Here is a 17,652-nt window from a genome sequence, read left to right on the forward strand (position 1 = left end):
TGTCAATCGAATGTTAAGCTCCAAATGTGTTCATGGTGCCTGAAGAGTATAATTATCTGGAACTCCCCAAAAGTCAGTTAGAACTGATGGAGCCTCTTGGATGAGAGGTGAAACATCTTCATGGAGCTCAAACAGTACAGTTGCTATGATTCAACTTCCAGAATTACCATGACCTGGATGACTGAGAACCTTCACAGACATAATGATCAGGGCTTAACTTGAAATAGCATAAATGTGGTACTTTAAAAAAAAAAAACTTTAATAAAATGAAGCCATCATTTTCAGATATAGGGACTGCCACTATGTGCGAGTGATTTACAAATCTGCAAAGGTTACCTGTTATTTCATGTTCAGTGTGTATTAAGCTGCCCACAGCTAGATACTGAATTAAAAGAATAACACCATCATGAGGTTAAAAAAGCTTTGTTGTTGAATTTAAACTAGAATATTAGCATTGGGTGTAGACTATTTTAGGCAAGGCAATTTTATATATATTACACATTTCACCATCTGAATCATTCCATTTCTTTTAGATAACATATAAGACAAAATAAGACAGGTTTTAAAATACGAACAATTGTAGAGAAAACAAAAGAAAGAAGAAAACAGTTAATATATTTAAAATTTGTTCAATTGAAAAAAAAATAATTCTGATAAAAGAGTAAGAGTTACAGTACAGTAGAAGATATGAATCCCAACCTCAAAATTTGATTTATTAAAAGGCAACAAAAAAAAAAGATTACAGCCCGGATTTAAATTTGCAGCAGACCTACATGAGGTTTCTTCCAGAGATGTGCTGCATAAAACCTGAAAGCTGTTTAATTCTGACTTAGAACAGAGAGGAGACCTGTCCCAGATGATATGACAGGGCTCAGAAATGTTCATGTTTTAACATAAAGTGGCAACATAATATCACTCCACATCTCTGATCTGGTTGTCCTTTCTATCAAACTAATTCTATAAATCTATTTATTTTGCTTTTGAGGAATCTCCCACGGTTTCAAACTCTTGCTGACACAATCCTATTTAGGTTTTCTTTTTATATTGCTGCAATAACTTTTCCAGGACCTGCTCCCGTGAAGCAGCATTTCAGCTGTCCTACTTGGCCCATGACACCATACCTTCCAAGCTAACACAACCTGACAGTTCCACTGGAGAAGAAGCTACACTAACATGCTCCAGTGGCAGGCATACACACACACGCACATATGTACATGTGCACACACATTGTTGATGAGTGTATTCTGTAATTATTTGAATCCACTTACTAAAGTTGTTTCCTGGTTAATAACTGCATTGCATCCAGATTCAGATTTGGATACCCCTGTATTTGAATGAATCCTTCAGTGTTACGTGTTTTGAGGTTTTACACTGTCTGATTTTTGTCTTTCAGAGTCTACAGATCTCTCAGGGACAGTCTTCTGCAGCCCATCTAGAGTTTTGGCCCTGCCTGACATCTCTTACATTTCATTCCTCTTTCAAGCCACCCACCCTTCCTCCTGTAATGAAAGGCCTGTCCAGTAGTCGGAGTCACCATCACGTGATCTCCTATGAACCATCATATGATCCACTGGGTCACCATGTTGACCGCAAGCCATATTTGATCAGTCACAATGACATCCCTGTGCAAATTGCTGTGCCACATCCATCTGAGCTACCCTACTACAATGCTCAGCGTACCTCGTACCCCTCTGACAGCAACAGCAACATACCTTATGGAACCTTCCCAAGGAGGTGCCACTCCACCTCCTCTTCTCATCATCCTGAGGTAAAGGATGAATGTATGGCCATTGTACCATATGTAGGAGGAGGGGGAGGAGGAGGTGGAGGAGGCTATGGAAGTAAAACACCCACCCAGGTACCAGCAACCTTTGCTGACCCACTTGAGCGTCAGTCATCATTTCCCAGGGATGGTTACCACACACTGCAATATAAAAGAGGAATGTTGGGTCATTCTGGTGGGATAGTGGCAAACAACAATGACAGCCCAGGCAGAATTCGACACCTGGTCCACTCAGTCCAAAAACTCTTTACCAAGTCACATTCACTGGAAGGGCCACACCACACACAGTGCTCCAAGGGGGCCAGTAATGGGAGCATTAATGGTGGTCTTAGTGTCAGTGGAGGAGGTGTTGGTGGTGGTGGTTCTAGGGCCAGCATTGAAGGGGAAACTCCATTGATAGGACCCAGCCAAAGGAAACGCAGCAAGAGCCGAGAGCGCTGTCGATCAGCGGAGCCTAAGCATCGAAACCACCATCACCGGCACCACCAGCTCCATGGCTCAGCCTCAACTCCGGGTTCTGGATATTGGAGCTCAGATGACAACCTGGAACGAGAGCTGTGTCTCTACCAACCCCATCCTCACCAAACTCCACTCTCACCCTCCATTTCTCCCTCTCCCATCGCAATGACAATGGGCCGATACACCAGCAATGTCCCTGAAAAATTCCCCCAGACACCACTGCCTAATCTCTCCTCCTCACAGTCTCACCAGTATTTTATGATAGACCCTTATGCCACACTCAATGAGCACACACACAGTCATGCACACCACAGCCACACACATCACCACTCTGCACTCAAAGCTTCCCGGAGCAACAACGATGTCAAGTACGCAGTGTCGTCAACATGTGTGCCAGTTAGTGGTAGCAGCAAAAACAGCGGTGACGGTATCGGTGGAGGAAGTGGCTCCTTGCTACCACTGGGTCTGGTGGACGGGCCTCTCATGAAGAAAGGGGCCTGTTCGTCGAGTCTAACGGTGAGCAGGGCACGAGAGCTCTACACGAACAACAGCAGCCACAACCAAGCACGAGCCAACGCAGGATCTGGTAACCTAAATATAGATAGAGCTCTAGTCAAATCTAAGGGCAGTCAGCAGCAGGAGCGCTCTTGCCATTTCTTACAGGTAAATAATTCCTCACTGACTCCCATCCAAAACAAGTCGTACCCCCTTTACTTCCTTTTTCTTCACAACTCACTTTCTCACCAATGTTTCCTCTAAGTCAGCAGTTTGTAATCTATGCAGCTTTAACTTCTCAGTGCTATCAAACAATATACTTTGATTCATGGCATCTTTAATTGGCTGTGTTTATTTTATTTTCTGTTTAACTACATGAAACTGTAAACTTCAACTATTTATATGTTTTGGTATGAAGCACTGAGTAGTAGGACACATAAATAGTGTATTGATCATTTTTTGTTACTATAAATAACACCAATAAACAACATAAACATATTATACAGGTCAATTAAAATGTAAAGTAGTTTCACATCTTATGATCATAACCATAAAAAATCCAGTTATAACATTAGACTACAAGTTTAAAGTTTGTAAATGTAAATATAAGAGAAAAAAAAACATATGAAAAGGCTTTGTGTCATCACACATTTAGAAAACTCATTAGTTTAAGAAAGCCTACTATCACATTCTTACCAGACATCATGATGGGTTTTTTTTGTACACACACAGAAAAATGCTAACTGCATTTATTGCCTGCGACAGATTCTGGATGTATTTAGGTATCACAGGGATTCCAAATGATGAAAGATGCAGTTTTATTTTCAAGTATTTTCTATTTTTCATGTGATCAATCTTTGGTACTGTTTAAAATTAACCTAAAAGACCAAAGATTTTAAATCCCAATTAAAATTATTTAATACCAGGTAGTCAGCACCGTGCTACACTGACGGTTAGAGTGTTGTGATACACAAGGTTGTAGTTATGTCCTTAACTTAGAGGGAACATTGCTGGCCAATCGCCAGTTTCTTATCTCCTAATAACCCCACTGCCACCTCCTCCCTCTTCCCCACCACCTTTCCTCCACTCACATAACTTACTCTCACACTCCTTATCCACCCACCAACCCACCTCCACCTCCTTTATTTCCTCTTGGTTTGGAGAGCCTTCTTCTTCCTTCTCCTCTTCCTCCTCTTTGGTCCTTTTAAGTTAAAGAGAGAAGTAAGTGCAAAGTCAGTAACAGCCTTACTCTCTGAATGTAGGTAATGACATGAATTCATCAATAACATTTGAACTTATTTCTGCCTCATGTCTTTATTCATTGGCACATTTTTTTCTGTGTATCTTGTCACCATATTTGGCTCTGCAACTTAATGTGTTGTTTTACGTGATGCATTGTGTTGAAGAGGTCTTAAACTATGAGAAGTTCTGATTGGAAGCACTATATGTCACCACTGCATCAATGCCCGTTAAATTGAACACAATACTATAGTGTTTCCGTGTTTCATATGGATTGAATAATATTAGCTGCACAATCTCAAGACCTAGTCCAATTTATACTGTTAAATTCAGACTAACACACTAATTTGTTTATTTGTGTCATGCAAACCTCCTGACAGTTTTTATTTTACTGATGTGAAGTCAATTCTGTCATTTCATTTGTGCTGGACTAGAAAAACCTTTTTACTAATAACTTGTCTGTTTTTAAAAGGAAAAAAATAATCTTAAAAATCTACACGATGAACTATTTGATGTGCAAATGAGCACTTAGGAAATGACCTCTTCAACAGCTCTGTGTCATTTTTTCCTGTCTTGTACTCTGTGGTATGTTATGTTTGCACGTCTGTGTGTGAAGGAAAATTAATTTATATTTAACATATAACACTTATGACATTTATCAGAATGATCCTATAACTACAGAGAAAACCAGTGTATTTCACTTTTAAATCTTTAATGTAATTTTACTCTGTCACTGGTCCAGTCAAGAAAAATGTTGATAAACATTTATATAGCATAAAGTATTTTGTTACTGTGGGATTATCATTAAAATAATTCAGTTATAATTTATGATTCAGGGACTTTGTTGATCTATATAATCCAGGTATCTTCCAATGAGATAAAATGAGGACATATTATGCTCTGCCTCTCAAAAATTCAGCTAACTTGCTATTCATGTATCTTAAAGGAAAAATAATATACCCATAAAAGCAATATCTAATAGATAAGGAATAAGTTAACAGAATCTGATCCAGGAACCAAAAGAAATTATACATACACTGCTAAATCCGTCCCTTTGGTTATAGATGCTTGAGCCGAAAATTATTTTCTTCAATATCTTAAAAGCTTGACTACTGGCTGCCTTTTTAGTCTATCTGATTTTCTAATGCCCCCACATTAAACCATCAATGCAGTGTTGCCAAGGAAACAAGCTGTATACTAGCTGTAATAGAAAGTAGACAGTGCTCTGGACAGACATGCTGGGGATTGGTTTGTTTGTGCAAATGTATTGTGTATCGATTGTATTAATTAGTCTAAAGGGAATGCAGGTGACTTGAGATAATGACAGTGCGAGTGATAAAAAGCAGCCTGGTGATGTTCAGTTACAGCAGAACAAGGAAGCTGCTGCGTGGGTGACAAGCTGTTGATTCTACTGCAGCTGGTCCTTTCCCCGCATTCTCTTTTTATAGCTAAATTGCTCATTTGTGTGCCTTTGACGTCACTCACTCAGACACACACGCGCGCGCGCACACACACACATACACACACTCTCTCTCTCTCCCTCCCTGTGCGATTCATATATAATTAGTCAGTGCTGTGCAGACTGTGGAATCATCACTCTGTCCCCCAGACTGATGATGGTACAGTAAATGTGTGCATGCTCAAATCACTCAATCTAACTCAAAATGTTATTAAATAACATTTAATAACAGTTGAGGGAAACAGTAAACAAATTTATCAGCACAAAATGCAAGTGACATGTTTTTGCTTTATAAAAACAATTAAAAAACAATCAGTTTACAATTGCATTGAAATTGAAATTGTAGTTTACAGTTGCATTTGTAAACTACAATTTCAATTCTATACACATAGTTTCTGTTGAAATTAAGTGTCTTTATGTAAACACATACTCTAATGGTCCAATAATCCAGTCCAATCAAATTCAGTTTTATTTATACAGTATCTCTTACAATCAAAGTTGTCTCTAGGGGCTTTACAGAAACCAATTGCCTCTCTGAACAAGCAACAGTAGCAGGGAAATCTCCCTTTTAAAGGAAGAAACCTTGAACAGGACCAGGTTCCTATGGGAAGACCCTTCTGCTTGTTAAAGTATCAGAAAGTGACATAGAGTAGGGTGTAGGACGGGGAGAGGAGGGGTACAGACAGATGTATCATACATGCAAATAGAGTAACTATAAAGAGGTTGCTGAACTATCTACCTACATCAAACACACACATACACACTTACAAATGTAAGACATAGCACATTAGCTGTGTTTTATAAACCCCCTCTGGGCCAGCATAGTTAGCTGTGAAAACAGTAGAGGATCTGTTCCTGACTGTTTCTCTGTCCTTACTGCTGGACCTCAGGTACCTCAAGATGAATGGAGCAGCTTTTCTCCTTTGGTAAAAGAAGATGACATCCCATGTCGGCGGATGAGGAGTGGCAGTTATGTCAAAGCCATGGCAGAGGATGACAGCGGAGACTCTGATGGGAGTCCCAAACCCTCTCCCAAAATCCAAGCACGGAGGGCCAGTTACCTGAAAGCAACACAGCCATCACTGACCGAAATGACGACTCTGCAGTATGACTTTTTTCTGTCCACAGTTTTACAGTTTTTGTTTGTCTTTTGTAATTCATTCCCTTAATTAAAATGGATTTTTTGTGCTTGCTATAGACAAATCAAACACATATTTCTGTTTCTACTTAGTTGAAATTAGTGTATGTTATGAAGCATTCGTACCTTCTGACATAAATGGCTTAGCAGCAAGCAAAATAGTAAATCCAAAAAAAAAGGAAATGTAGATGACATAGTACAGGATTAACCTAGTAAGGGACCAGACTGAATAGCCCAAGCAGGTCCTGACTAACTAAAATGCTCAGTGCCTGTTACTTCAACAAAGACACCTAAAAGTCTTTTTTTTCTGCATGGTTCATCTATATTACAGCATGTTGTGAAATAATCTTGCTACAGTCCTGACAATCATCTCTGCTATAACTGTTCCAGGATATCCACAGAACACTCCCCCAAACTGCAGATCAGGAGCCATAGTTATCTGCGTGCAGTCAGCGAGGTTTCAATCAACAGAAGTCTCGATACCCTGGACCCAAAAACTCTCCTTGACCCAAAAATGCTGCTATCTTCACCACAATACCGCTCACGAAATGAAAGTTACATGAGGGCCATGAGCACCATCAGTCAGGTTAGTAGAACTCTTGCCTTCCCTGTTAAAGGTTCTATCTGTAATGTCACTATTGTTGAAACAATAAACATAACAGAGCCCTCTAGCCATTCTTCCAGAGTAGGCTTATGACAGTTTATGTATATTTCTCAGGGCTTTTATGGACAGTAGCTGGCCCACTGTGGCTAAACTTAGTCCCTATCCTCTCATTAGACAATAAGTCTCATAATTCTATTTATGGAGGAAAGGAGAATCAGTTTAAAGAAAGCAAGTGACAATTAGCTGCACGTGGACACATGAAGACAATTACTTCATTTGAAGGGAAACTCAAAGAGGAGTCAAGTGGTCTTTTTTTATTTTCATTCTCTTCTTCTCTTCCGTCTCTTGTTTCTGATTATTCTTGGTTTACTCTGTGCCTATGCAATTTTTTTTTGTTGTACTAAATAAATATTCATATACAGAGTTAGTTCTGATAGGGAAATTCATTTGTATTTGAATTGAATGTGTATGCCATCAGCATAACAGAAACATTATATACCTAAAAATAGACACCAAGAGCAGCAGTACAGTGAGAATAACAGGCCAAAATAAGAGCTCAGACTCGATCCTTAAGGGACGCTAAAAGAAAAGGCACCACACGTGTAGATCACTGATGATTTTTGTAAAAGTTCTCCAAATCCTTTTATTTTCTCTCCGTTTCCCAACTTCTTTTTGTCTACCAGCTGAGTGAGGTGGAGGTAAATGGGCAGATTGAGCAGGTCTACAGTGAGATGCAGTCTCAGGCCATGGGAAGGTCCATGGACAACATGGACACCATGGACACTCTTCCAATGCCAGGATCCTTTAGGATGCGAAGCCACAGCTATGTGAGGGCAATCGACCAGGGCTGTACTGGAGAAGAAGAGGGAAAAGGAGGGAGGCCACTGCTCATACTTCCGTCCTCGCCACCAAGGACGTCTGCCACTACAGTGAGAACCATTCAAAGCAGCACAGGTAAAAATAAATACATAATCAAATAAAATAAAACAAAAACTGAAGTTTATTGTATTGCATTGGATTCTGTGGGTGGCCTACAAATGGGATCATTTATATGGAGTGGTGCAAGGTGTTCAAAATACCTACTGGATTCAGAGGTCATTGAGTCCTGTCATTCTTTGTTTGGAAAGAGGGATGGTGCTGGGTCTTTTGAAGCCAGCTGGTATGTGACTGCACATTGCTAATGAGGTGCTGGAAATATCTGAAAACTGGAGAGAACTGATGAGCATAGTGTTTCAAAGTGGATGAGGAGTTAGAGCCTGATGCAGGAGGGTTTTCTCTGCAGATGAGCACAGTGGTGCTATGTTATAGGATGTCTTCTTGCTAACATAATAATCTGCTGCTCGATAAATCCACTAACAAGAGACAGAAATGTAAACAACTTCAGGTTGCAATTACATTTATATTCTGCTGTGCATTCAAACAATAGGCCAGAAGCCTTAGAGATATAATCATAAAAAAGCTGCCACATTGCATGGTATTGAGACTAGAACATGCCACAGAGAACTCACTCTAGACTTGTCTGCTTGTTATTAGAAGATTCTTCATTGTGCTGCACTGGAGATGACCTACATTTATTATAATCCTCTGGGATAATACAGTATATGATACACACATGTGGATGAGCCCAATTGTGTACTTTATATATTATTCACTAATGCACATGATCTTCTCATGTGCTCAGCAAAGGACCTCCACTTCCACTTGGCTGCTCAATGTACTGATAAATACTGAGCCAATGACTGCTGAATTGATTTATCCATTCAAGCATATTGTGCTGCGAAATTTTGCTCATGATTTGAATGGCTTCATTTGTCTTTTTGGAGAGCAGTATTCTTTTTGTAGCTAATGAGCCATAGCTTTAGAAGTCCACAGGATCACTGCTCATTTCAGTGCACTCTTCAGGTTTTATGCTACTTGTGCTGATTAAGAAAAACGGCAATTCTCAAAGGGGTCAATATATTCTTTTTTATATATTTTCTATTCTTATTTCAATTTTTTTCTCTGCATGTTTTTGCTGCTGTTGCACTGTAAATTTCCCCGTGTGGGAGAAATAAAGGAATCTGAATCTAAATAGGCACAAAGCCATACACCGTTTTTAAACATACATATACTGTATATCTGGTCTTTATGTTGTACTTGAATATACTTTGGTGTACAAACAGTCAATTTGTTTCTCCACAACAGTCAAAGGATTTAAATTCGAAGAGCAATGGGCAAAACATCACAATGATCTATGCATCTAGATTCAAATGAGCTGATGAGAAAAAACTGGCAGGGTCAAGCTAGGTCAGGATGATTGATTTAAAAGACAAGGAGGAGGAGATCCATGAGATTCTTGAACTTCTAAATTTGTTTTTGTACATGACCTATGTCATGTGCTGCCAGCTTGTTATTCATCCATAGACTATGTTGTTTAAAGTTGCCAACTCTAAGTTCTGCTGAATTACTTAAAAGAGCAGGAATATACATTTAAAAGATCCTGGACCTTACCTTCCATCTGCCTCTCATAGCTTGATTTGCTCTATTTTCCAAATGATCACACACATGTACATTGGCTTACTAAGGCAATACTGTGAATTAATAAATAAACTAAATAAACTAAATATATTTATGACCAATGTCAAAATATCTAATAAGATCCATGTTCCTATTTATTTTGTACTTTTTTTCTCATGATACTGTGACAGCACACAGCCCCACCCCTTGAAAATCCAAGGAATCCCACCTCACTTTACTTTATGGTTTGCAGAATGCTTTTCCAGATAATTTTGGTGGAGGTTTTACACAACCTTGTGTTAGGATGCAGCTGCACCATGTGGTGAAAAGGTGCGGTGCGCGGAGTGCAGATCGTTCTTCTGAATGAGGTGTGCGTGGTGACCTAGGAGGAGACGCGAGAAAAACGGGGAAAGTTACTTGAAGGGACTGAACTCAAAACGATACCATTGGCCCACATTTACCATAAAGCCGATGAAAATTATCAGACACTGGTGATCGGGAGGCAGTGGCTTTTGAAGGGTGTTGATTGGTAACCAACTGCAGTTGTGATGTCACCAGAGAAGGGTACCAAGGTGAATCCACCACACCCCCTAGTGAGAAAACCAGGAAAACAAAAGGCACCAAACACACAGGCCATGACTCTTTGGCTTAATTAAAACAGTCCCTGCAGTGGAGAATGCGCTATTTTAAGATTTATATATGTTGCAATATCTTGTCCTGTCTATTAGAATGCTTTATTCTTTGCAGTGTCATCATGTATCACTACCTATAAGAAGACCCCTCCACCAGTACCACCCAGAACCTCAACGTGCTCCTCCAAACCCTACATCTCCATAACAGCCCAGAGCAGCACAGAATCTGCACAGGTACTGAATGAAAACTATAATTTTATTTGGTCTGCTGCTTGTGTACTGTTGCTCTATAGTTTGTATTCAAGGACACAACAACCACGAGGCAGCTTCTCTGCTATTTATGAGTGTTCTCTCTAACTCAGTCATTGTCACCTCACCTGACATTAGAGGCACTAGTGCTTTCCTGGGGTGTAAATGCACCACAGACAGCCTCTGTCTCATATAAGTGCCGTATAGGTGCAACACCAACAATGGTCCCTCTGGAGCATACAGGTTTGATCTGCACTTGCTGCCAAGGCTGAAGAGACTGGGTTTGGGCCTCTGTGTTGGATTCAAGATTCAAGATGTACTTTATTCATCCCCGTAGGGAAATTGAATTGTAGTAGCAGCCTAACGTGGATTAATATAACTGTAGTCTAGGTTTTGTATTTACAAAGTATAGAAATAGAATTAAAAAAAAAAAAAAAGATTAGAACATTATAAGCATATATACAGCATATATTATAAGAATATATATATATATATATATATATATATATATATATATAATATATATAATATATAATATATATATAATATAATATATATATATACACACACATAATATAATATATACATATTATAAGCATTCTAAGCATATATACATACATATAGAATAAAATAGAAATAAAATTACAACATAAACATTAGAAAATTATTGTTATTGACTGGGTTTGGATGAATTATAGAGTCTGATGGCGGACAGCAGGAATGACTTCCTGTACCGTTCCTTCGAGCAGCGAGGCTGCAGGAGTCTGTTGCTGAAGCTGCTTCTCAGTTTGTCCACTGTGTTATGGAGGTGGTGGGAGGGATTGTCCATGACTGTCCGCAATTTCAGCACCATCCTGTCCCTCACCACCTCGTCCAAGTTTGCAAGATTACAGCCAATAACAGACCCTGCCTTTTTAATGAGTTTGTTTAGTCTGTTGGCATCCTTAGCTTTAATGCCTGCTCCCCAGCACACCACAGCAAAGAAGATGGTGTTAGCCATGACAGACTGATAGAACATGTGGAGCATCCTGCTGCAAACACTGAAGGACCTGAGTCTCCTGAGGAAATAGAGTCTTCTCATGGCCTTCTTGTAGACAGCATCGGTGTTTTAAGGATAAGGATAAGGATAAAAGACTTTATTGATCCCACATCGGGGAAATTGCACATTACAGCGGTAGCCCGTGGTGTACAATACAGAAAAGTACTAAAAGAAAAAAAAGAAAAATACAAAGACTCTTATATTATGTACATTGCTATGTACATTGTACAGTATATACAGAAATAAAATTAAAAAAAATAAAAAATTGGACCACTCCAGTTTATTGTCCAGCTGAACACCCAGGAACCTGTAAGATGGGACTATTTCGACATCTTTCCCACTAATGCAGACTGGGAAGGGTGGGGACTTGCTTTTACTGAAATCCACCACCATCTCCTTTGTCTTGGTCACGTTGAGCTGCAGAAGGTTCTCCCTGCTCCACCTAACAAAACTCTCCACAAGGTCCCTGTATTCATCCTCTTGTCCATTCTCCACACATCCAACTATGACTTTGTCATCTGAGTACTTCTGGAGGTGACATGTCTCAGAGTGGTACTGGAAGTCAGCTGTGTAGGTGGTGAACAGAAAGGGGGACAGCACAGTTCCTTGGGGAGCCCCTGTGTTGCTCATCAGGGGGTCGAACACACAGCTCCGTAGTCTCACAAACTGTGGTCGACCTGTCAGGTAGTCCTCGATCCAAGAAACAAGGGGAGCATCCATCTGCATCTTCTCCAACTTAGCCCTCAGCAGTCTTGGCTGGATGGTTTGAAGGCAGAAGAGAAGTCAAAGAACATGACCCGCACTGTGGAGTTTAGTCTGTCCAAGGAGGAGTAAGCCCTCTGTAGCAAGTATATCACTGCGTCATCAACCCCCACCTTGGGTTGATAGGCAAACTGCAGAGGGTCTTGAAAGGGGCTCACCAGAGGTCTGAGGTGTGTCAGCACCAGCTGCTCCATGACCTTCATAATGTGGGAGGTCAGTGCTATTGGTCTGTAATCACTCGGTGCCACAGGATGGGTCTTCTTCAGCACCGGGACAAGGCAGGATGTCTTCCAAAGCACTGGGATCCTCTGAAGATGAGGCTCTGGTTGAACAGGTGCTGCAGTATTCCACACAGCTGCCTGGAGCAGTTCTTCAGCACTTGTGGGCTGATGCCGTCCGGTCCGGCAGCCTTTCTCTGGTTAAGCCTCTCCAGCTCTCTCCTCACCTGGCTAGACGTAAAGGATAGTCCTGTCGGGGGGATGGCTGACATGTTGGAATCTATGTAGGGTGTCAGCAGGGGGGAGGGGGAAGAAGTTGGCAGAGGTGTTAGGGGCTCTGGGAGGTGTGAAGGGGACCCATTGTTATCCAGAGGAATATTGGGACAGCTGGGGGAGGGGGAGCTAGAATCAAACCTGTTGAAAAACTGGTTCAACTCATTAGCTTGGTCCACATTCCCATCAGCTGAGCGTATTCCTTTCTTTTGGAATCCAGTGATTGTCCTCATCCCACTCCAAACATCCCTGGTCTGGTTCCTCTCCAGTCTCTCCTCCAGCTTCTTCCTATAGGCGTCCTTGCTCTCCTTCAGACTGCGTTTCAGTTCCTTCTGTACTCTCCTGAGCTCAGCCGGGTCTCCAGCAGTGAAGGCCCTCTTCTTCTTGTTCAAAAGGGCCTTCAGGTCACTTGTCACCCATGATTTGTTGTTTGGGTAACAGCGTACCTTCTTGGTGGGGACGGAGTTCTCAGTGCAGAACTTGATGTAGTCAGAAACATTGGTGTTGTGATTCTCCTCCCCATTAGTAGATGTGCTGGGGAGCCCGCATGTGCCAATGGAGTGGCCCTTTCTCTAAGAGGAACTTCACAGATCTGGCAGCCCATTTTGCTTCCTCGTTGATGGGGAAAATGAGGGCTGCTTGCCATGTATGTGAATTTATACTCTTGGGCAAAGTGAGCAAATTCATTATAGAAGAATTGAGGACCATTGTCTCTGACAAGCAATTCTCTGTATCCATACCTAGATAACATAGCTTTAAATCTTGCAATAGTCTGTTTTATTGGTGTGCTGTCAGATAGTTTTCTCGACTATTTGCTTAACAGCAGATTTGATGCCTGGCCACCAGACTGGTTCGCTTGCTCTAGATAGGCATTTGTTGATACATTGATATCCCTGGTGAAGTCTCTGTATGATGTAAGTTCTCATACTTTCAGGGATTAGTCCCTCACGTTTCATCAGCAGCCCTACATTATGCAGGACTGACCTTTCAGGCCAGTGGAGCAGCTGCAGCCCATGCACCTATTGTCTGTGTTCAGGCCAGCCATTAATATATGCTAGCAAGGATGCTTGCATGGCTGCAGCTGGAAGGGGCACCCTGAACAGGGCATTATCTGTTCTCAGGTTTTTACATGGGATATGGATGAAGTTGAAAGTGAATCGAAGCAACCTGAGTCTGAATCTGATAATCCTTGGAGTTAGGTCATCTAATGCTCTGGACTTCAGAAGTGTTATGAGTGGCTTATGATTAGTTCTAATGGTAAATTCCAGGCCACTCAAGTATCCTTGCACGTGCTCACATGTCAAGGTCACAGCTAAAGATTTTTTCTCTTTGGGCAAATCTTAATTCATCTGTGGTCAGACTTTTACAAATGAAACCTACATGTCTCCACTAACCATCTGGTTGTTGTTGTTGTGTCGACACCTCCTAGGTCATATGAAGAGGCATCTGCTGTTACAGTGGTTTTCCTGACTTGGGCAGTACTGGACAAACACAGAGAGTGACCCTAGTTCATTCTTTGTTTCCAGAAATGCTTTCTGTTGGGGTACTCCCCCATTTCCAGCTGTTCTCTGTCTTTAACAGGTGGGCCTACTCAGGCAGGCGTGATGAAAATTTGTGTACGAAGTTCATCATGCCCATGAAACAGTGAACAGCCACCACATTTTTCAGCTCTTTTATTTTATCTGGTCTGCTCTGATGCCATTTTAATTTATAATATCGCCCAGCAAGTGAATCTTTGTCATTTCTCAAAGTAAACCCAGCTCTGATCTGTATATATGTAGTACTTTGTACAGCTATTTATAATGCTCTGGCCCCATACATTCTTGTGACAAGGCCATTACCGGCATGGCGCAGGACTCCATCAATGCCATCAATCAGCTGAGAAATGCTGACAATATACCAAAAGACAACTTCTTGCAGTGATAGCAGCCCTCTCTGGTGTGATGAATGTGGTCAAGAGCAATGAGTCTGTTGAGGGGTGGTAGTTTCCAGAAGCCTGATGTCACATCAAGTGTTTTAACTTGAGCAACCCCTTCACTGGCTGAAAGATCTGTCTCTCTCCGATAATGATCTTATTCAGATTATTTATGTCCAGGTAACTCTGTATTTTCCCTGATGTTTTTTTACGATAGGAATTCTGCCCATTCATTTGGTTCTTCAACACAGGTTTTGACCCCCTATCTTTTCTATCTCGTCTAGTTTCTCTTTGACTGTTATCCAGAGAGGAATGACTACAAGTCATCTGGCAGAAAGGACATAGGGTTCTAAGTTTACCAAGCCCTGTAAAAAAAACCTGATAGTTTGCGTGCCTCAATATCATATGTGCTGTGAGGCTGAGGGATCATTGGCAGTCTGCGAATAGCAGGGAGATCAAATATGAAACTACTTTAAACTGCTTTTACATTAAACTACTCCAGCTAGTTATGTGCGCCTCAACCATCAGGGTGTAACTTGTCTTCTTCACTCCATTCACTCATCCATAAAATATTCAGTGCTCCACCATTTGGCCACAATCAGCCAGCTTGTGTGTTATAGAACATCACCAAATCTGTATGCAATACATAGCACGATGTATACAAGCAGATTTTTGAGGTTGTATTAAGACTCCATATTCTTATATGACAACATCATTTTTTGTTTTTCTATAATACTTTCTTTACCTCATGTCCTCATGTCTTTATTCAAGAATATTGCCAGTACTACCTAGTGGTCACTAGATGCAAACAAACCTCTTTTCAAATATATTTATTTAGAATCTGGTACAGGCCAGATCCATGTGCATATACATTAGATATACTGAAAAAAATGAAATAAAACTAAGGTCAGTGGGGCCACTCATCATGTCACACTCATCAGTCAACTAAAAAGTCATGTAACAGATAGATACTGTACATAGTGATAGAAAAGAGGTTAATGACATCAGAGACTGACCTACAAATGAGGACAGGACGGGACAGAGAGCGGGGGTGACAGGGGAGAGAAGAGGACAGGAGAATTGAAATTGGATGGATAACAAATTATTTTATAATAAATTTTAATAAATTTTATAACTAGCTAAACTGCCACTTTATTACCCATCCAAATCATTGGCCACTTTAAGAACGTTAAGGAGAGCAAATATATCAGACAAACACTGGGCCATGTACAGTGGCACTTGAAATTGTGGGCAGGGGTTTTCTGCTCACTGTAGAAATAGATGATGGAAGTGTTCACATAAATGGTTGTTTCTGATGAGAGAGTAACAGTACATCCAGTAACAGTATATTTCCAATCACATAGGATCAATTTTCAGTAGGTCTGTTTTTGCCTAGTCTTAAAATGAGTCTTCATGAATCATGTGACCTTACAAAGAAAGCAGCAGACCTACTGCAGATTTTAGCCAATTTGGAATTTGTACAGGTAAGCACTATCCCCATAGTTCAATTAATTTCAAAGCACCCTCCTATCTATACTGTGAAATGTATAAAATTATTTACAGTGTAGATGAAGAAAAATTTTAACATAAGGGAGCTGTTTTGATCTTTGTAGGTTAACACAAATAAATCTTACTTGACACAAACCACATTACATTTTAATTTTTTAAAAGAAAAGCTCTCAGCATATTAAAACAGCACATAGCAATTTGGAATTAAATGTCACTGTTGTTTTGTTCAGTATCAAGAGATTGAAAACAGTTTCAGGATAGTTTTATTAGAGATCCAGAGTCGTGGATTAACAACTCTCTTCCCCTATTTCTCCATTTGTCCAGGATGCATACATGGAGGAGGAAGGACCCCGAGGTGATATGACCATTCAGTCCAGACTCAGCAACTCAACAGAGAGCATTGACAGCATGAAAGCATTAACAGCTGCCATAGAAGCTGCTAATGCACAGGTGAGCTTTTCTGTAATTTATCCATAACAGATCATAACGAAATAAACTCATTTCTGTAAATGTGGTTTTTCCAACAATGCCAACAAATCCCTGTTGTTTCTGTGTAGGTTCATGGACCAGCCAGTCAACATGTCAGTAGTAGCACCATGACTGTCAGCCCCCCCAAACCTTCGGTGCTGAGCAGGAGGCCAGTTGTTGAAGACTACCAGGATGATTACCGAAAAGATGCACTCAGGAAGGGCAAATGTCTCTCCATAGGTATTCAGGTACTAACAGGTAGAAAATAATGATGAAGACAGACAGAGACCAAGTGACTGATAATCAATTCCGTTTGCCCTGAAGAAATAGTGATATCAGAGTGATACTACTACTACTACTACTAGTAGTAATAATAATAATAATAATAATAATAATAATAATAATAATAATAATAATAATAATAATGTATTACAATAATGACAAGAAGAGGAAAGTTTTGTTCATAAAATCACATGAAATACAAGTCTGGACAGAATTTTTTTTTTTCGGATTTTACGGTTTTTACGGATAACTGTGTGAGGGACTTTTGTGGATGTTAAGCTGGAAAAACAGTCTGATTTGGCCATGGTGGAGTGATTAGCCTTTACAAGGAGAACCTTAGTTTTGTGAAAGAGTTGTTGGAAACTAGTATAGCAGGTAAGGGGGTCAAGTCAACAAGAAAGTCTTAAACCTAACACAATGCATCTTGGTTATTTTAGTATTGAAAAAAGAAAAATAATTTACAGGAAGTAGTTGGTCACAGAGGAGGAGAATGAAAATCAGGAGTGGTAGGGTGTGTAGGTTTTTGAATACTTTAGATGAGCAAACACAAATTGTGTCATAGGTGGAGATCGTCTGTACTGGAAGTATAGTCCATATTTGTTATTCCACAAATCAGGCAGATAGTTTTCGGA

The 17,652-nt window shown here is 40.4% G+C and overlaps 1 protein-coding gene across 5 annotated transcripts in view; it reads left to right on the forward strand.

Moving 5' to 3' along the window:
• Positions 1-17,652, forward strand: part of LOC130539457 (disks large-associated protein 1-like) — a 57,980-nt gene that overhangs the window by 18,858 nt on the left and 21,470 nt on the right. For all 5 annotated transcript variants that reach the window (XM_057057797.1, XM_057057800.1, XM_057057801.1 and 2 more), the window contains 8 exons: positions 1,394-2,905; positions 3,947-3,958; positions 6,326-6,540; positions 6,964-7,159; positions 7,861-8,131; positions 10,421-10,539; positions 16,595-16,720; positions 16,828-16,986. In XM_057057797.1, coding sequence (XP_056913777.1) covers positions 1,394-2,905; positions 3,947-3,958; positions 6,326-6,540; positions 6,964-7,159; positions 7,861-8,131; positions 10,421-10,539; positions 16,595-16,720; positions 16,828-16,986 — 2,610 coding nt within the window. The remainder of the gene's footprint in view (positions 1-1,393; positions 2,906-3,946; positions 3,959-6,325; positions 6,541-6,963; positions 7,160-7,860; positions 8,132-10,420; positions 10,540-16,594; positions 16,721-16,827; positions 16,987-17,652) is intronic.

The sequence above is a fragment of the Takifugu flavidus genome, chromosome 15 (assembly GCF_003711565.1).
Source record: "Takifugu flavidus isolate HTHZ2018 chromosome 15, ASM371156v2, whole genome shotgun sequence".
In the NCBI taxonomy this organism is placed as follows: domain Eukaryota; kingdom Metazoa; phylum Chordata; class Actinopteri; order Tetraodontiformes; family Tetraodontidae; genus Takifugu; species Takifugu flavidus.